General features: G+C 40.0%; 1 protein-coding gene across 1 annotated transcript in view; it reads left to right on the top strand.

The window, feature by feature from the left end:
• LOC133577920 (disintegrin and metalloproteinase domain-containing protein 12-like) overlaps nt 1-22,050 on the top strand; it is a 234,090-nt gene that overhangs the window by 59,217 nt on the left and 152,823 nt on the right. The window contains exons 2-3 of the mRNA XM_061932053.1: nt 754-866; nt 19,807-19,880. Of these exons, the coding sequence (XP_061788037.1) occupies nt 754-866; nt 19,807-19,880 (187 nt within the window). The remainder of the gene's footprint in view (nt 1-753; nt 867-19,806; nt 19,881-22,050) is intronic.

Raw genomic sequence — 22,050 nt, 5'->3', positions numbered from 1 at the left:
ACTTTTTTTTAAACATGCCTCAAAACAACAGCTACAAAAACAATGAAGGCACACAGCTTCAGTCCAAAGTATACTAGAGCATACTTGCCAACCTTGAGACCTCCGAATTCGGGAGATTAGGGGGGTTGGTGGTAGCGGGGCTGTATATTGTAGCATCCCGGAAGAGTTAGTGCTTCAAGGGCTTCTGGGTATTTGTTCTGTTGTGTTTATGTTGTGTTACGGTGCGGATGTTCTCCCGAAATGTGTTTGTCATTCTTGTTTGGTGTGGGTTCACAGTGTGGCGCATATTTGTAACAGTGTTAAAGTTGTTTATACGGCCACCCTCAGTGTGACCTGTATGGCTGTTGACCAAGAATGCGTTGCATTCACTTGTGTGTGAGAAAAGCCATATATATTATGTGACTGGGCCGGCACGCAAAGGCAGTGCCTTTAAGGTTTATTGGAGCTCTGTACTTCTCCCTACGTCCGTGTACACAGCGGCGTTCTAAAAAGTTATACATTTTACTTTTCGAAACCGATACCGATAATTTTGAAACCGCTACCGATAATTTCCGATTTTACATTTTAATGCATTTATCGACCGATAATATCGGCAGTCCGGTATTATCGGCCATCTCTAATTGAGTGTTTTCCATGTTTTTTCATAAAAAAAAAAAATCAATAATTATTAAAATCAACCGATATCGTGATACAGTTTTCAACTCTAATTTCAAATAACAGATGCAGACCTTTTCGTCTGTTCTTCCTCCACAGGGAGTCCCAGCGTTCAACACAGACCCACTGCCAAACTGAAACACTACCAGACCACAGTACCTCTTCAGCTGGTCGGACAAGACTGGAAACCGATCCACCAGATCCAGTCCCAGGTGAGGAAAAAAACCACAAGTTGGTTTAGTCAACTTTTAAATGAATCTATGAGGTTCTGAGTGTGTTTGCCAACATGGAGCTGGAATACAATCATTGCACGCCGTGTTGTGCGTCTGCAGCTTTAATGCTAATGAGCCGTGTTTGGCCACGCCTACACTGGTACACCGGGATACCAGTTTAATTGGTTCTGTGACAAAACAGTGTCACCCGTGGAATCCAATTGATATCAATTTAACTGGTGCGTGTCCCTTCAAAAACAACACAATTTTAACATGTGACAGGCCTTTTTAAAAGAAAAACTAACTTTTAGATGAGAAATATTGTATGAAAAAACAATACAATATATTACAAACAACTACAGTAATTTTAAGAAGTAATGTAATAATAATGTACATCTACAAACCCCAAAAGCAGTGAAGTTGGCACGTTGTATAAATGGTAAATAAAAACAGAATACAATGATTTGCAAATCCTTTTCAACTTATATTCAATTGAATAGACTGCAAAGACAAGATATTTAATGTTCGAACTGGTAAAAATGTGTTATTTTTTGCAAATATTAGCTCATTTGGAGTTTGATGCCTGCAACACTTATTTGGAACATCCGGATTGTTATAGGATTGTTATAGGCACAAAAGTTCAAAAGCCAGCATCTGTCGTCTGCCGTCCAAGCAACGTTATCATGGACGCCCCTGCTTATTTCAGCAACACAATGCCAAGCCATGTGTTACAACAGCGTGGCTTTGTAATAAGAGAGTGCGGGTACTAGACTGGCCTGCCTGTAGTCCAGACCTGTCTCCCATTGAAAATGTGTGGCGCATTATGAAGCCTAAAATACCACAACGGAGACCCCCGGACTGTTGAACAACTTAAGCTGTACATCAAGCAAGAATGGGAAAGAATTCTGACTAAAAAGCTTCAAAAATTGGTCTCATCAGTTCCCAAACGTTTACTGAGTGTTGTTAAAAGGAAAGGCCATGTAACACAGTGGTAAAAATGCCCCTGTTGCTGCCATTAAATTCTAAATTAACGATTATTTGCAACAAAAAAAAATAGTTTCTTGGTTCTTTGCAGTCTATTCAATTGAATATAAGTTGAAAAAGATTTGCAAATCATTGTATTCTGTTTTTATTTACCATTTACACAACGTGCCAACTTCACTGGTTTTGGGTTTTGTACAAACCCCGTTTCCATATGAGTTGGGAAATTGTGTTAGATGTAAATATAAACGCAAATCATTTTCAACCCATATTCCGTTGAATATGCTACAAAAACAACATATTTGATGTTCAAACTGATAAACATTTTTTTTTGCAAAGAATCATTAACTTTAGAATTTGATGCCAGCAACACGTGACAAAGAAGTTGGGAAAGGTGGCAATAAATACTGATAAAGTTGAGGAATGCTCATCAAACACTTATTTGGAACATCCCGCAGGTGTGCAGGCTAATTGGGAACAGGTGGTTGCCATGATTGGGTATAAAAACAGCTTCCCAAAAAATGCTCAGTCTTTCACAAGAAAGGATGGGGCGAGGTACACCCCTTTGTCCACAACTGCGTGAGCAAAAAGTCAAACAGTTTAAGAACAACGTTTCTCAAAGTGCAATTGCAAGAAATTTAGGGATTTCAACATCTACGGTCCATAATATCATCAAAAGGTTCAGAGAATCTGGAGAAATCACTCCACGTAAGCGGCATGGCCGGAAACCAACAAATGACCGTGACCTTCGATCCCTCAGACGGCACTGTATCAAAAAACTACATCAATCTCTAAAGGATATCACCACAAGGGCTCAGGAACACTTCAGAAAACCACTGTCACTAAATACAGTTCTTCGCTACATCTGTAAGTGCAAGTTAAAGCTCTACTATGCAAAGCGAAAGCCATTTATCAACAACACCCAGAAACGCCGCCGGCTTCTCTGGGCCCAAGATCATCTAAGATGGACTCATGCAAAGTGGAAAAGTGTTCTGTGGTCTGACGAGTCTACATTTCAAATTTTTTTTGGAAATATTCGCCATCGTGTCATCCGGACCAAAGGGGAAGCGAACCATCCAGACTGTTATCGACGCTAAGTTCAAAAGCCAGCATCTGTGATGGTATGGGGGTGCATTAGTGCCCAAGGCATGGGTAACTTACACATCTGTGAAGGCACCATTATTGCTGAAAGGTACATACAGGTTTTGGAACAACATATGCTGCCATCTAAGCGCCGTCTTTTTCATGGACGCCCCTGCTTATTTCAGCAAGACAATGCCAAGCCACATTCAGCATGTGTTACAACAGCGTGGCTTCGTATAAAAAGAGTGCGGGTACTTTCCTGGCCCCGCCTGCAGTCCAGACCTGTCTCCCATCGAAAATGTGTGGCGCATTATGAAGCGTAAAATACGACAGCGGAGACCCCGGACTGTTGAACGACTGAAGCTCTACATAAAACAAGAATGGGAAAGAATTCCACTTTCAAAGCTTCAACAATTAGTTTCCTCAGTTCCCAATTGTTTATTGAGTGTTGTTAAAAGAAAAGGTGATGTAACACAGTGGTGAACATTCCCTTTCCCAACTACTTTGGCACGTGTTGCAGCCATGAAATTCTAAGTTAATTATTATTTGCAAATAAAAAATAAAGTTTATGAGTTTGAACATCAAATATCTTGTCTTTGTAGTGCATTCAACTGAATATGGGTTGAAAAGGATTTGCAAATCATTGTATTCCGTTTATATTTACATCTAACACAATTTCCCAACTCATATGGAAACAGGGTTTGTACTTTGGAGAGCGGACTTCTTTGGTATCTACGTCAAACACACCATCAGCAGCATCTAAATATTTTCATGGATAAATATCCACCGTTTGGATATTATTTTAATAAACCTTGGCTGGCATTACTCACTTTCTCAGTTCAATTTGTTAGAAAAACTAAGTTATGTGGATTTTTCCGTAAGCTAACCCTAGTGAGTAAGACTGGATGTTTTGGTCAGATCTGACAGTGACATTCGCCACGCCAACTAGCGGTGGGGAAACTTGTAACTCACTTTTTTTTTTGCTTGTAACTAAAAGCATAAGTATTGGCCTAAGACCACTCCTATCCCCAAGACCTCGGTGCTCATAAACAGACCTAATGTACATACATTACTGGTAGAACATCATTAAAAAGTAACTTGTGCATAACACGGCACCTTTGACTAAAGGCTACAACACCACAGAGCCATCAGGGACACACATTTTTCAACAAATCCAGTATTTTCTCTCTCGGATGTTATCCCTAAAACCTAAAGAAAAGCCGCAGATCAGTTTAGCAGAGGTGAACTCAAGTGCTCATTTGAATAAAAAGCCAAACATTGCAGCGCCATGCACATTTCCTCAAGTTGCAGGGAGATACTGTTTGAGATCTGGAGTGTCCTGCTTCCACATCCACTCGGGATCCTCTAGACCACAGGTGTCAAACTCAAGGCCCGGGGGCCCAGATTTGGCCCGCCTCTTCATTTTATTTGGTCATCGAAAGCCTGGAAATAATATGTATCAATAAAGTACTGTAACTTTTCTTACTAAACGTATTCTTTCTTAAAAAAATATATGTAAGCTGTTTGTTTACATGCTTTTTTTTATTTCTCTTTGCTATTTGGGCTTATTGGACCCTAATTAGAATAAAAACTAAGAATCATCTTTTGATATGATGTACTTAGTCCATAAGTACACAAACGTGTACTTCATGTTTAGTGACATGCTAATTCTTATTTTTACCCTTTTTTTTCCAAATTCCATTGTATGTTATACTCTTCTGACACCACCAGATGGCAGTATAAGTGTCCACATAAGCAGCCATAAGACCCCAATTCAGTAGTGTACACAATTTTGGAAAAAAGAGCTAAAAGGTGCTGTCCACGCATGTGGCCACTAAGCCTTTAGAGGTTTATTGTCTAATTATGCAAAAATATAACATTCAAACCATTTTTTAAATAGAAATAAATACTAATAATAATGATTTCAAAGCAAGTTATCCATCAAATTGTGCAATGTAAAAGTAGCAATAGATTTCATGGTAAAATTGTGAAATTTACGGTGGTTTTTATAGCATTTTTCTCTAAATGAAAAAAACAAAACAGTACTTTAAAAAAAATTTTTTTTTACTGTAATAAACTGGTGCCATTTTGGCATTTACAGTAATACACCGAAAAATCTACAGTTGTTGATTTGCGGTGAAAACAAACAAACCGGCAGGTCAGGTGCCAAAATTTCACGGTAAAATTGCATTTTTTTCTTTATTTACAGTAAAAAACAAATGTAAATTTTACAGTAAAATTCTGGCAACTGAGCTGCCTTTTTTTTTTTTACCATAACAACAGCACTACTGTTTTTCAATTTACAGTAATATACACTACATTTTGAGGTGACATTTTTGCAACTTAACATATTTTTTTTTACATTTTGTTTTTTTAAAAACATCTACTAATAAAATGCATTAAAATTGTGTAATAATAGTATTCACTGTTAGAATACTATTATTACACAATTTTAATAATAGTATTAAAATTGTGTAATAATAGTATTACGCAATTTTAATACTGGGGGCAAACATACAGTCGTGGTCAAAAGTTTACATACACTTGTAAACATAATGTCATGGCTGTCTTGAGTTTCCAGTCATTTCTACAACTCTTATGTTGTGACCAACATACTTTCATGAAGTTTGGTTATTTTATGAATTCATTATGGGTCTACTGAAAATGTGAGCAAATCTGCTGAGTCAAAAGTATACATACAGCAATGTTAATATTTGCTTACATGTCCCTTGGCAAGTTTCACTGCAATAAGGCGCTTTTGGTAGCCATCCACAAGTTTCTGGTTGAATTTTTGACCACTCCTCTTGACAAAATTGGTGCAGTTCAGCTAAATTTGTTGATTTTCTGACATGGACTTGTTTCTTCAGCATTGTTCACACAGGACTTTGAGAAGGCCATTCTAAAACTGTCATTCTAGCCTGATTTAGCCATTCCTTTACCACTTTTGACGTGTGTTTGGGGTCATTGTCCTGTTGCGCCCAAGACCCAAACTCCGGGCTAATGATTTTAAGTTGTCCTGAAGAATTTGGAGGTAATCCTCCTTTTTCATTGTCCCATTTATGTCATGTCTGTGTAATCATGTTTTGTTGTAGTCATGTTTTGTTTAGTTATTGGACTCTTTAGTTTCTGGCTTTTCACTCCCTTGTCTTGTTTCCATGATTACCAGAGGTGGGTAGTAACGCGCTACATTTACTCCGTTACATCTACTTGAGTAATTTTTGGGATAAATTGTACTTCTAAGAGTAGTTTTAATGCAACTTACTTTTACTTTTGTTTGAGTATATTTATAGAGAAGAAACGCTACTTTTACTCCGCTACTTTTATCTACATTCAGCTCGCTACTCGCTACTAATTTTTATCGATCTGTTAATGCACGCTTTGTTTGTTTTGGTCTGTCAGACAGACCTTCAAAGTGCCTGCGTTACTGGTGACGTTTCACTCCGTTCCACCAATAAAATGCAGTCGCTAGTGACGTTTGACTCCGATCCACCAATCAGATGCAGTCACTGGTGACGTTGGACCAATCAAACAGAGCAAGGCGGTCACATGACCTGACTTAAACAAGTTGAAAAACTTATTGGGGTGTTACCATTTAGTGGTCAATTGTACGGAATATGTACTGTACTGTGCAATCTACTAATACAAGTTTCAATCAATCAATCAAAAGTGTGAAGGAAAAAAGACACTTTTTTATTTCAAACGTACATCCCGTCACAAGACCTAAAGACTGACTGCACAGTTCCTGTCTTCACAATAAAAGTGCCGCTCCATCGCGCCTGCGCTTTCAAAATAAGAGTCTCCGAAAGCCAGCGCAAACAAGCTAGCAAGCTACGGAGTTTGCCGCCAATGTATTTCTTGTAAAGTGTGTGAAAACGAATATGGAAGCTGGACAAATAAGATGCCAAAAAACCAACCACTTTCATGTGGTATTAGACAGAAAGGAGGAACTTTTTTTCTCCTGCATTTGAAAACGTGGACGTTAAGCACTGCTGTCTGATTACAATCAATGCAAGTCATCAGAATCAGGTAATACACCAACTTATATTCTTGTCAACATGAAAGAAAGGAATCTATATGTGTTAAACATGCATGTATATTCATTAAAACACCTTTAACATGTAAACAAAAACGGCAAAATAAATAAATATAAATGATATACTGTATATATCAATATATATATATGATATGTGTGTGTATGTTACTCATCAGTTACTCAGTACTTGAGTAGTTTTTTCACAACATACTTTTTACTTTTACTCAAGTAAATATTTGGGTGACTACTCATTACTTTTACTTGAGTAATAAATCTCTAAAGTAACAGTACTCTTACTTGAGTACAATTTCTGGCTACTCTACCCACCTCTGATGATTACCCATTAGTTTCACCTGTTCCACGTTTGGACTCATTGTGCACTCTTGTTTGTCACCATAGCAACCCATTAGTTTTCACCTGCCCTCACAACTCACGCACCTGTCTTTAATCATGTCACTATTATTTAAACCCATTGTTGCCAGGAAGTCTCCCTGGCGACATCATACCCCTGACTCTCTGCTTCACACTTTGTTTACCTCTGCGCACTTCATGCCATGTCCAAGTAAGTTGTTTCTATTCATGCCACAGTTAGCGACTTTTGTTCATGTCCTTAGTTTTTTGCCCACGTGCAAGTATTGGTTTCATTGGTCAAGTTTGTACTTCCGCCTTGTGCGCACCTTTAGTTTGTTCTTTTTGTAGTTATAGTGTTTAAATAAATCATGTCTTCACCTTCACGCCATGTCTGGTCCAAATGTTCATTTGCACCACGGGAGAACAAACCACGCCATAGTCCCAGTCCTGACAATTTACTCCCTGTAAAGCACCAGTTCCATTGGCAGCAAAACAGGCCCAGAGCATAATACTACCACCACCATGCTTGGCGGTAGGCATGGTGTTCCTGGGATTAAAGGCCTCACCTTTTCTCCTCCAAACATATTGCTGGGTATTGTGGCCAAACAGCTACATTTTTTGTTTCATCTGACATCACATGGACAAAGATAAGGAAAATTCTGTGGTATGTATACTTTTGACCCAGCTGATTTGCTCACATTTTCAATAGACCCATAATAAATTCATAAAAGAACCAAACTTCATGAATGTTTTTTGGTGACCAACAAGTATGTGCTCCAATCACTCCATCACAAAAAAATAAGAGTTGTAGAAATGATTGGAAACTCAAGACAGCCATGACATTATGTTCTTTACAAGTAAACTTTTGACCACGACTGTAACTGCGATGTGGCCCTCAGTGAAAGCGACTTTGACACCTATGCTCTCGACATTCCTGTCTGTGTGCATTGATGTTTGGGGGGGTGATGGATGACTGAACCCAGAGCGCTTCTTCTTGTCGGCGCTGACCCGGAATGAACCGCAGGTATGATCGGCACTGCCGCTTCATTTAGAACAGTGTTTTTCAACCACTGTGCCGCGGCACACTAGTGTGCCGTGAGATACAGTCTGGTGTGCCGTGGGAGATTATCTAATTTCACCTATTTGGGTTAAAAATATTTTTTGCAAACCAGTAATTATAGTCTGCAAATTATGTGTTGTTGTTGAATGTCGGTGCTGTCTAGAGCTCGGCAGAGTAACCGTGTAATACTCTTCCATATCAGTAGGTGGCAGCCGGTAGCTAATTGCTTTGTAGATGTTGGAAACAGCGGGAGGCAGAGTGCAGGTAAAAAAGGTATCTAATGCTTAAACCAAAAATAAACAAAAGGTAAGTGCCCCTAAGAAAAGGCATTGAAGCTTAGGGAAGGCTATGCAGAACGAAATTAAAACCGAACTGGCTACAAAGTAAACAAAAAAAGAATGCTGGACGACAGCAAAGACTTACTGTGGAGCTGAGACGGCGTCCACAATGCACATCCGAACATGACATGACAATCGACAACGTCCCCACAAAGAAGGATAAAAACAACTGAAATATTCTTGATTGCTAAAACAAAGTAGATGCGGGAAATATCGCTCAAAGGAAGACATGAAACTGCTACAGGAAAATACAAAAAAAACAGAAAAAGCCACCAAAATAGGAGCGCAAGGCAAGAACTAAAACACTACACACAGGAAAACAGCAAAAAACTCTAAATAAGTCACGGCGTGATGTGACAGGTGGTGACAGTACACCTACTTTGAGACAAGAGCTACAGTGATGCATGCTTGGTTATGGTTTAAAGGCCTACTGAAATGCGATTTTCTTATTGAAAAAGGGATAGCAGGTCCATTCTATGTGTCATACTTGATCATTTCGCGATATTGCCATATTTTTGCTGAAAGGATTTAGTAGAGAACATCGACGATAAAGTTCGCAACTTTTGGTCGCTGATAAAAAAAGCCTTGCCTGTACATGGAAGTAGCAGACGAGTAGCGTGACGTCACAGGTTGTGGAGCTCCTCACATCCGCACATTGTTTACAATCATGGCCACCAGCAGCGAGAGCGATTCGGACCGAGAAAGCGACGATTTCCCCATTAATTTGAGCAAGGATGAAAGATTTGTGGATGAGGAAAGTGAGAGTGAAGGACTAGAGGGCAGTGGGAGCGATTCAGATAGGGAAGATGCTGTGAGAGGCGGGTGGGACCTGATATTCAGCTGGGAATGACTAAAACAGTAAATAAACACAAGACATATATATACTCTATTAGCCACAACACAACCAGGCTTATATTTAATATGCCACAAATTAATCCCGCATAACAAACACCTCCCCCCTCCCGTCCATATAACCCGCCAATACAACTCAAACACCTGCACAACACACTCAATCCCACAGCCCAAAGTACCGTTCACCTCCCCAAAGTTCATACAGCACATATATTTCCCCAAGGTCCCCAAAGTTACGTACGTGACATGCACATAGCGGCACGCACGTACGGGCAAGCGATCAAATGTTTGGAAGCCGCAGCTGCATGCGTACTCACGGTACCGCGTCTGCGTATCCAACTCAAAGTCCTCCTGGTAAGAGTCTCTGTTGTCCCAGTTCTCCACAGGCCAATGGTAAAGCTTGACTGTCATCTTCCGGGAATGTAAACAATGAAACACCGGCTGTGTTATCCGGCACAACAGTCAGGGGGTGCATTCTACGGCGGGGGTGCGTTATCCGGCACAACACTTGCCGCAATACACCGCTTCCCACCTACAGCTTTCTTCTTTGCTGTCTCCATTGTTCATTGAACAAATTGCAAAAGATTCACCAACACAGATGTCCAGAATACTGTGGAATTTTGCGATGAAAACAGACGACTTAGTAGCTGGCCACCATGCTGTCCCAAAATGTCCTCTAGAATCCGTGAAGTCACGCGCAGGCGTCATCATACCGAGACGTTTTCAGCAGGATATTTCGCGCGAAATTTAAAATTGCACTTTAGTAAGCTAACCCGGCCGTATTGGCATGTGTTGCAATGTTAAGATTTCATCATTGATATATAAACTATCAGACTGCGTGGTCGGTAGTAGTGGGTTTCAGTAGGCCTTTAAAGTCATATCCAACAATTGCGACAACGACTTTTTACTGTCAACTGAGTTTCGTTTTTTAATGATCGCTGCTGGTGGTGTGCCTCCGGATTTTTTCAACGCAAAAAATGTGCCTCGGCTCAAAAAAGGTTGAAAAACACCGATTTAGAGAGAGACGAGCTCTCTCTCGGTTTGACTTTCTCTAGCGCCGTCCTGAGCCTGTTGGTGGCGGCGTCACCGCCGAGTGGAAAGCATACAAAGCTTAATCCTATCAAAAGACGGCAAAAAGCGGCCCCGGCGAGGATTTCCCAGCGCTCGTCAATAGAAAACCGTCGTCTGTGTGGCGTTTCCTCACAAAGCAGGGTGGCGGATTCAAATTCTACGCGTGTGCATTGTTGTTGTTTTGTCTTAAAGTGCGGTTTGCCACAAGTGGCGTTAAATACCCGAAGTTTTGCTCCGCTCGGCTTGGCTGCGCTGACGCTGATAAGCGTTCACGTTGTTTTCTTCATTGGCGGCGATCCCAAAAATTTATTTTAAGTGAGATCCAAAGTGAAATCAGTGCCAGCTGGAGATGCTTGAACCATCATCGGCATGCTTTAATGCAAATGTACAGCAGCAGTCAGGAGTGAGGAGACGCCCTGTCAGTCAGGAATATGGGAGAGTGTCTCCAAACTTTTGACTGGCACTATGGAGTACTCTGTTGATATTAACCTCTTAAGACCCAAGTTGTTTGTTGACATGCTTTTTTTTAATTTCTTTTTCCTATTTGGGCTTATTGGACCCTAATTAGAATAAAAACTAAAAATCATCTTTTTATATGATGTACTTAGTCCATAAGTACACAAACGTGTACTTCATGTGTAGTGACATGCTAATTTTTATTTTTACACTTTTTTTTCCAAATTCTATTGTATGTTCTACTCTTCTGACACCACTAGATGGCAGTATAAGTGTCCACATATGCGGCCATAAGACCCCAATTCAGTAGTGTACACAATTTTGGAAATAAGAGCTAAAAGGTGCTGTCCACACATGTGGCCACTAAGCCTTTAGAGGTTAAAGTAGTCAAAGGTCCACACTGCACTCATGCTTCTCTACCAATCTTATTCATACCCTCACAGAGTACGCCTGTATGTAAAAGCAAGGGGTTAAGAACCCTATTGATCTTGAAATGACACCTACAGACTATGGTTGTCCCGATACCAATATTTTAGTACCGGTACCAAAATGTATTTTGGTACTTTTCAGTACTTTTCTAAATAAAGGGGACCACAAAAAATGTCATTATTGGCTTTGTTTTTAACAAAAAATCTTAAGGTACATTAAACATATGTTTATTATTGTAATTTAGTCCTTAAATAAAATAGTGAACATACAAGACAACTTGTCTTTTATTAGTAAGTAAGCAAACAAAGGCTCCTACTTTAGCTGCTGACATATGCAGTAACATATTGTGTCATTTATCATTATATTATTTTGTCAACATTATTAAGGACAAGTGGTAGAAAATAGATTATTAAGCTCTTAAGGCCCAAGCTGTTTGTTTACATGCTTTTTTTATATTTCTCTTTGCTATTTGGGCTTATTGGACCCTAATTAGAATAAAAACTAAAAATCATCTTTTGATATGATGTACTTAGTCCATAAGTACACAAATGTGTACTTCATGTGTAGTGACATGCTAATTTTTATTTTTACACTTTTTTTTTCTTCCAAATTCTATTGTATGTTCTTCGGACACCACCAGATGGCAGAATAAGTGTCCACATATGCGGCCATAAGACCCCAATTCAGTAGTGTACACAATTTTGGAAGTAAGAGCTAAAAGGTGCTGTCCACACATGTGGCCACTCAGCCTTTAGAGGTTAAAGTAGTCAAAGGTCCACACTGCATTCACACTTCTCTACCAGTCTTATTCATACCCTCACAGAGTACGCCTGTATGTAAAAGCAAGGGGTTAAGAACCCTATTGATCTTGAAATGACACCTACAGACTAGGGTTGTCCCGGTACCAATATTTTGGTACCGGTACCAAAATGTATTTTGGTACTTTTCAGTACTTTTCTATATAAAGGGGACCACAAAAATGTCATTATTGGCTTTGTTTTTAACAAAAAATCTTAAGGTACATTAAACATATGTTTATTATTGTAATTTAGTCCTTAAATAAAATAGTGAACATACAAGACAACTTGTCTTTTATTAGTAAGTAAGCAAACAAAGGCTCCTAATTTAGCTGCTGACATATGCAGTAACATATTGTGTCATTTATCATTATATTATTTTGTCAACATTATTAAGGACAAGTGGTAGAAAATAGATTATTAACCTCTTAAGGCCCAAGCTGTTTGTTTACATGCTTTTTTTTAATTTCTCTTTGCTATTTGGGCTTTATGGACCCTAATTAGAATAAAAACTAAAAATCATCTTTTGATATGATGTACTTAGTCCATAAGTACACAAACGTGTACTTCATGTGAAGTGACATGCAAATTTTTATTTTTACACTTTTTTTTCCAAATTCTATTGTATGTTCTACTCTTCTGACACCACTAGATGGCAGTATAAGTGTCCACATATGCGGCCATAAGACCCCAATTCAGTAGTGTACACAATTTTGGAAATAAGAGCTAAAAGGTGCTGTCCACACATGTGGCCACTAACCCTTTAGAGGTTAAAGTAGTCAAAGGTCCACACTGCACTCACACTTCTCTACCAGTCTTATTCATACCCTCACAGAGTACGCCTGTATGTAAAAGCAAGGGGTTAAGAACCCTATTGATCTTGAAATGACACCTACAGACTAGGGTTGTCCCGATACCAATATTTTGGTACCGGTACCAAAATGTATTTTGGTACTTTTCAGTACTTTTCTAAATAAAGGGGACCACAAAAAATGGCATTATTGGCTTTGTTTTTAACAAAAAATCTTAAGGTACATTAAACATATGTTTATTATTGTAATTTAGTCCTTAAATAAAATAGTGAACATACAAGACAACTTGTCTTTTATTAGTACGTAAGCAAACAAAGGCTCCTAATTTAGCTGCTGACATATGCAGTAACTTATTGTGTCATTTATCATTATATTATTTTGTCAACATTATTAAGGACAAGTGGTAGAAAATGAATTATTAATCTACTTGTTCATTTACTGTTAATATCTGCTTACTTTCTCTTTTAACATGTTCTATCTACACTTCTGTTAAAATGTAACAATCACTTATTCTTCTGTTGTTTGGATACTTTACATTAGTTTTGGATGATACCACAAATTTGGGTATCGATCTGATACCAAGTCGTTACAGGATCATACAATGGTCATATTCAAAGTCCTCATGTGTCCAGGGACATATTTCCTGAGTTTATAAACATAATATACATTTTAAAAAAACAAAATAATATTTTGTGATGCTAAAAGAATGTATGTAATCATAGTAGTATCGACTAGATATGTTCCTGTACTTGGTATCATTACAGTGGATGTCAGGTGTAGATCCATCCATGGCGTTTGTTTACATTGTGACGCCGGTGAGCTACGGTGTGTAGTGTTCCATCAAAATGTCCACTCTGTGTCTGGGGTACAAACAGTGTTTGACTTACATACTTCAAGACAGACTCCTAAAGCAGATTTTAGAAAAAGGCTCTGCTTACCTTGTTTATGTTTGGCCAACAATTGAGTCTGTCCAGAAGAGTGCAAGAGGTGTCCAATTCTCAGCGTGTCGCACCGGACGAAGCCCCCAAATTGTTGCGATTGGACCAGTTGTTCCTCCCAGGGAATTCAAGTCGCTCCCAAGCTCTTTACGACACTTAAAGCTGAGTAGAAAAACCACCAGAGACAGAATAGGTATTTTGTAATATATTTGCAAAGCTTTGTAAATACATTGAGACCAGTCCAGCATAGAACATTCAATCGCGCAGCTAAGATCGTCTGCCCCCCTCCCATGAAAAACCCTCTCCCCTATCGAGTCTCTCTCCCTCCCACCCTCGCAGTCATGTCCCTCCAGCCAAAACACATGCCCATTGTCCTCCGCACCTGGACATAAGGCTAGATAAGAGAAAGGAGTATCTCTCTTTCTTACATTCCTCACTCAAGGTTAAGCACACAGTATTTGCAGACAACCAAAAGACCACAATTGGAAGAAAAACACTAGCTGTTTTGTAATATGATTATGAAATAAAAGAAGTAACACTTAAATTCGGATATATGTAAATATCTGCCTCCGACAGTAGTGAAGCATGTTTAGCTATTCCTCGTCCTGCAGGGATGATACTTGTAAGAAACTTACTTTATTTGTCGCCACGGAGACGAGGATTAGTGATTTAGAAGTAGATAAAACACTGCAGACTGTGGATGTACTTTAGCCGCTAGCTAGCTTGCCACGTCTTAAAGCACCTTTTCCTGAGGGTGTTTCAGTGTTATAACTTCACCTTTATCGTTAGTTTTTAAGCCAAAACGCGTCCGTTCTCCCTTTTCTGTCTACACACTGTGTCTGTTTGTAAGTACTCCATGATTGTGCGCTGCCGAACATGCTAATCTGCTCGTAAAAACAGAAATGACACAACGTGACGACACGCGCCGTCATGCCCGTTAAAAAAACTACTTTTTAGAGGCGGTATAGTACCGAAAATGAGTCATTAGTATCGGGGTACTATACTTGTACCGGTATACCGTCTAATCCTACTACAGACACATGCGGACACTCGGGGTCAAACTAAGTCCTGCTACTTTTTTCACCCCCTGCAGACACGTCCAATAATGTATTTTCTAAAAAAAAATAACCAGTTAACTAATTCGATAAATCACAAAATATATCTAATTAATCATGTATAATGCAAATTAATCATACATTTTATTTATATTTTTTTAAATTATTTTTTATATGAATTTACCGTATCTTCCAGACCATAGGGCGCACCGGATTATAGGGCGCACTGGCGATGAGTGGGTGTAGTCAGGTCTATTTTCATACAAAAGGCGCACCAGATTATAGGGCGCATTAAAGGGGTCAGTCGCTTCAGGATGCGCCGTTTTGTGGGCGGTCTTATTTACGTGGCTCACCTTCGACAGCGTCTTCTCCCCGTCATCTTTGTTGTAGCGGTGTAACGTGCAAGGACGGGAGTGGAAGAAGTGTCAAAAGATGGAGTTAACTGTTTTAATGACATTCAGACTTGTGTGCCGCGGAGTGAGATACAGTCTCGTGTGCCTTGGGAGATTATCTAATTTCACCTATTTGGTTAAAAATATTTTTTGCAAACCAGTAATTATAGTCTGCAAATGATGTGTTGTTGTTGAGTGTCGGTGCTGTCTAGAGCTCGGCAGAGTAACCGTGTAATACTCTTCCATATCAGTAGGTGGCAGCCGGTAGCTAATTGCTTTGTAGATGTCGGAAACAGCGGGAGGCAGTGTGCAGGTAAAAAGGTGTCTAATGTTTAAACCAAAAATAAACAAAAAGTGAGTGCCCCTAAGAAAATGCATTGAAGCTTAGGGAAGGCTATGCAGAACGAAACTAAAACTGAACTGGCTACACAGTAAACAAAAACAGAATGCTGGACGACAGCAAAGACTTACTGTGGAGCAAAGGCGGCGTCCACAATGTACATCCGTACATGACATTGCCATCAACAATGTCCCCACAACGAAGGATAAAAACAACTGAAATATTCTTGACCGCTAAAACAAAGTAGATGCGGGAAATATCGCTCAAAGGAAGACATGAAACTGCTACAGGAAAATACCAAAAAAAGAGGAAAAGCCACCAAAATAGGAGCGCAAGACAACAACTAAAACACTACACACAGAAAAACAGCAAGAAACTCAAAATAAGTCACCTACTTTGAGACAAGAGCTACAGTGAAGCTTGCTTGGTTATGGTTTAAAGTCATATCCAACAATTGCGACAACGACTTTTTACCGTTAACTGAGTTTCGTTTTTTAATGATTTCTGCCGGTGGTGTGCCTCTGGATTTTTTCAACGCAAAAAATGTGCCATGGCTCAAAAAAGGTTGAAAAACACTGACTCATGTCATGTGTTGCTTTCATTTTAACACTCTTATAAGGCTTTAGATAGGGGTGTAACGGTACGTGTATTTGTATTGAACCGTTTCGGTACGGGGGTTCCGGTTCGGTTCGGAGGTGTACCGAACGAGTTTCCACACGGACATATTAAGTAGCGTAACGCACGTTGTGTAAACAATGCACAACACACGGCATGCTAGCAGCTAACGGGCTACGATAGACTGACCATACGTCCTCTTTTCACCGGACATGTCCTCTTTTGCGGAGCTGTCAGGGCGGAGTTTCTTAAATGCCTCAAATGTCCGGCATTTTGAGTTAGGGTTGCGTGTATTTTCCATGTACGTTCAGGGTTAAAAGGGGTTAAAAACAAAACAAATTGTGCACGCAGCAGCATTCCTAAGGGAGGGGCAGAGACAGAGAGAGAGAGAGAGTTATGATAAACGCGCATGCGTCGCCAGGCTCTGCTCTTTAATCCATAGATTTATCAGATTTAATTTTTTATTATCTATAGCAGGGGTGTCAAAAGTGTGCCCCGGAGGCCATTTGCGGCCCACAGCTAATGTTTTAAAGGCCCACGGCACATTCTAAAAATACTATTAAAATAAACAAAAACATAACAAAAGTGAAATAAAAAAGCTTAAAGGTGAAATGTAATTTAGAAAAAGTTGCAATGTTGACTAATGTTGACCGACTCAGTGGCCTAGTGGTTAGAGTGTCCGCCCTGAGATCGGTAGGTTGTGGGTTCAAACCCCGGCCGACTCATACCAAAGACTATAAAAATGGGACCCATTACCTCCCTGCTTGTCACTCAGCATCAAGGGTTGGAATTGGGGGTTAAATCACCAAAAATGATTCCCGGGCGCGGCCACCGCTGCTGCCCATTGCTCCCCTCACCTCCCAGGGGGTGATCAAGGGTGATGGGTCAAATGCAGAGAATAATTTCGCCACACCTAGTGTGTGTGTGACAATCATTGGTACTTTAACTTTAACTTTAACTTATATAAAATGAAGCTGTTTTTTTTTCTTTCAAACTGTCATTGCTCAAAACATAATATTGAATCAAAATCAATGTTTTTATGAATTATTGACCTATCCAAGGTTCCGATTACTTCACATCAAATATTCCACTAGGAAAAATATTTTTGGTGGAAGATTTTGCAAATTTGGTAAATAAATAACCCCAAAAATGATATCTTGTTGTTTTCTTACTGTACCGAAAATGAACCGAACCGTGACCTCTAAACCGAGGTACGTACCCAACCGAAATTTTTGTGTACCGTTTAGGGATGTCCCGATCCGATATTTGAATCGGATCGGCTGCCGATATTTGCCAAAAATTGCGTATCGGCAAGGCATGGGAAAATGCCGATCCAGATACAGTTTAAAAAAAAACTCCGGTCCGTGTTTTCCAACGCACCGATTTAAATAATACATTCCACTTTTCTGCTGCTTTGTAATTTCCGTTCCGCATTTTCCAGCACACCTTCAACACATCCACAGGTCTGTGGATTCTCACGCAGTTGCTTTTAGCTGCTGGCATTACACGACAGGCTCTTCTCACTCTTTCCTGTGTCTCCCTCTCACAGACAGCAAGCGCACCTTCTTACACACGTCACATACTGTCACGACACACGTCACATACTGTCACGTCATACGTCACATACGTATACGTCCTCCCCGAGCAGAGAGGTAGCAGCATGGCTAACGTTAGCTGTGATGCTAGCGCAGCCGTGCGAGCAACGCTCCCTCTAAGGTGCTCGCCTGTGCAATTGCGCACTGTTTAAGCGTCCTTTGCGCATAGCAAATCTATGCCACGCACAAAATCAAATAAAAAAATCAGCGCAAAACAATTTTCGACATCATTGTTCAAATATTGTTACGTCTGTCGAGACGCTTATCTCCATTCGGTGCGACACGTCCACACCATCAAAATGCCGAGGCAAAAATTTCCACATCAACACCGTATGAAAAAATTAGTGATTTTTTTAGTTGTGATTTCTTTCTCTGCATGAAAGTTTAAAAGTAGCACATATTAATGCAGTATGAAGAAGAATGTTTTAATGTAGACATGCAAGCTTGAAAGAAAATGTTGAAAATCAAGACTACATTTCCTGCAAATGGGTGCATTTCTACCCTATATTTTAACTTTAGATTTATTCTCATACCAAACTCTTTTGGCTGTCTTTTTGACACTTACATCCGGCGCCCCCCTCCACACCCTGGATTATAAATAATGTAAATAATTCAATGTGATTATCTTGTGTGATGACTGTATTATGATGATAGTATATATCTGATAGTATATATCTGTATCATGAATCAATTTAAGTGGACCCCGACTTAAACAAGTTGAAAAACTTATTGGGGTGTTACCATTTAGTGGTCAATTGTACGGAATATGTACTTCACTGTGCAACCTACTAATAAAAGTCTCAATCAATCAATCAAAACACATAGAATCATCATACTGCTGTGATTATATGCATCAAGTGTTCATTCAAGGCTAAGGCAAAATATCGAGATATATATCGTGTATCGCAATATGGCCGTAAAATATCGCAATATTAAAAAAAGGCCATATCGCCCAGCCCTAGTTTCAATGATGCCATTTCTGTTTGTCATGTATAATTTTGTCTATTTTGTGTTTATCCTTGAATAAACAGGTCAGTTTCTTGTTACCAACCATTGTGTATTATTCAAACTCCCCTCATTCAGCTGGCTAGTTGTTATCAAGTGTACTAAAACCCTTTTCAACATGATTCTGACAACTAAGTAGGCTAATTAACTTTAAACTTTAATACATGGTCGGATAGGCCAGTATCGGTCAGTATCGGTATCGGTCAGTATCGGTATCGGATCGGAAATGCAAAAACAATATCGGTATCGGATCGGAAGTGCAAAAACCTGGATCGAGACATCCCTAGTACCGTTACACCCCTAGCTTTATATATATATATATATTTTTTTGGTCCAATATGGCTCTTTCAACCGTTTGGGTAATAGACAGACCCCTTCAATGTCTTCGATGGAAATGCACTCCACTCCTCCCAAGAGTCCCTCATGTATCTGGCAGCAAACGTTCTGACAGGACGTGCAGGTTCCCCCCCCTGAAAAAAGATATTGTCAATTAAGTGGATCTTACCGAGAGCAGTTGACATGTTTGTTTATAAATGATACACTCTGCGGTTTGTTAGCATTGACACTGCCATGAAATCAGTATGCGGTGCATTCTTCGCTACACGAAGCCGCCGCCGATACTTAAAATTCCGACATCTTCCTCCGGGCGCTTTGAACAGCGGCACACAATCAGCGTCCCGTCCTCTCAGACGATCCAGAACCTCCAGAACTAATCCGCCTCATGTGTCGCTCCGCAGAGTCACCCCACGTCGTTGAAGCTGCTGATTGAGGCGGAAGGTGAGCGGCTGCTGTTGGCTGTGGACAAAAATGAGTAAGTGTGTACTACTTAGTGTGTGTGTGTGTGTGTGTGTGTGTGTGTGTGTGTGTGTGTGTGTGTGTGTGTGTGTGTGTGTGTGGAGGCTTTCAAGTGTGTCAGGCTGCCTCTCAATGGGAACATAATAAGATCTCTTTACATTTAGGAAGACTTTTTGTAGACTCGCACAGCTCAGGAGGCGCTTTGTTAGAGCTTTTCAACACCTCGTCGACCCGTTTTATTTTGTCACGTCAAGGCACTGACAGATTTTTTTGCAGTGTGCGTCTGCTCAGGGGACAATTTGTCATCTTTGCAGAGCGACACAAAGGTTGACTGAGTGTGGAGAAAAAAAAAAAAGAACTTTTTGATTGATGGTGCAATATGTTCCTCACGCAGCCGGGAAGAGGCGGAGCCGTCTGCTCAGTCGTTTCCGAGGCGTTTCTCCCCCCCCCGTGTGGTCGCGCCGTGTAATTTCCACCTGCAGAGTGCGGGGACGAAAGCTTTCAACGGCGACGAGCGGCACTTTTACGCCTCGCCTACTTTCGACATCACTTTTTCTTTCTCCACTTTGGCAACGCTCGCCTTGAAGGTTATGTGCACATTTTGTAGCCGAGACCTGTGTTCATGGTTTCCACACGAGGGGTTGTTGAAGCCCAGACTGTCAGTTCTGGCCTTTTGTCCACATGCAAAATACATTTTAGGTCACTGCTTGTTGACTTTGTGTAGAATTACATCCAAAACCGTCCAATAGAAAAATCGTAGTGTTTCCTTCCAGTATGATGTCACAGCATCCAACTTTATGTTCTACTTATTACCCTTTAATTTACAAATTGCTAACTTTCACTCGCTCCATTGACTTTAAAGGCTTTATGTGGAAGGTACAAAACCCAAAACCAGTGAAGTTGGCATGTTGTGTAATTCGTAGATAAAAACAGAATATAATGATTTGCAAATCCTTTTCAACTTATATTAAATTGAATAGACTGCAAAGACAAGATATTTAATATTCACACTGAGAAACGTTTTTGTTGTTTTTTTGCAAATAATCAATAATTTAGAATTTAATGGCAGCAACACATTGCAAAAAAGCTGGCACAGGGGCATATTTACCACTGTGTTACATGGCCTTTCCTTTTAACAACACTCAGTAAACGTTTGGGAACTGAGGAGACACATTTTTGAAGCTTTCCAGGTGGAATTCTTTCCCATTCTTGCTTGATGTACAGCTTAAGTTGTTCAACAGTCCGGGGGTCTCCGTTGTGGTATTTTAGGCTTCATAATGCGCCACACATTTTCAATGGGAGACAGGTCTGGACCACAGGCAGGCCAGTCAAAAACAATGTTTTTGCTGTTTTTTTCTTACATTTTTACTGTTGTTTTTTTCAACAACATATCGCGGCCCAACAAAACTGGAGCTGCGGGCAGTAAATAGGCCCTGGGCCGCACTTTGGACGCCCCTGGGCTACACTATATATCACGATATAAACCTTAGGTTGGTGGTCAACAACCCGCGGCTCTCGAGCCGCATGCGGCTCTTTAATGCCACCCTGGTGGCTCCCTGGAGCATTTTTTTTTAAAAAGGATTGAAAATGGAAAAAGATGGGGGAACATTTTTGTTGTTGTTTTAGTATGTTTATTTATTCAATTGAATAGACTGCAAAGACAAGATATTTAATATTCAAACTGAGAAACGTATTTTTTTGTGTGCAAATAATCAATAACTTAGAATTTAATGGCAGCAACACATTGCAAAAAAGCTGGCACAGGGGCATTTTTACCACTGTGTTCCATGGCCTTTCCTTTTAACAACACTCAGTAAACGTTTGGGAACTGAGGAGACACATTTTTGAAGCTTTCCAGGTGGAATTCTTTCCCATTCTTGCTTGATGTACAGCTTAATTTGTTAAACAGGCCGTATTTTAGGCTTCATAATGTGCCACAAATTTTCAACGGGAGACAGGTCTGGACTACAGGCAGGCCAGTGTAGTACCCGCACTCTTTTACTATGAAGCTACGCTGTTGAAATAAGCAGGGGCGTCCAGGATAACGTTGCTTGGATGGCAACATATGTTGCTCCAAAACCTGTATGTACCTTTCAGCATTAATGGTGCCTTCACAGATGTGTAAGGCATCATTGATGACATCATTGCCAAATTTTAACCAAATACAATATTTTAAGTTTTACCAA

The sequence above is a fragment of the Nerophis lumbriciformis genome, linkage group LG39, assembly GCF_033978685.3.
Source record: "Nerophis lumbriciformis linkage group LG39, RoL_Nlum_v2.1, whole genome shotgun sequence".
NCBI classification, from domain to species: Eukaryota; Metazoa; Chordata; class Actinopteri; order Syngnathiformes; family Syngnathidae; genus Nerophis; species Nerophis lumbriciformis.
Note: the sequence above shows the minus strand (reverse complement) of the source record. Positions and strands in the feature narration are given on the sequence as shown.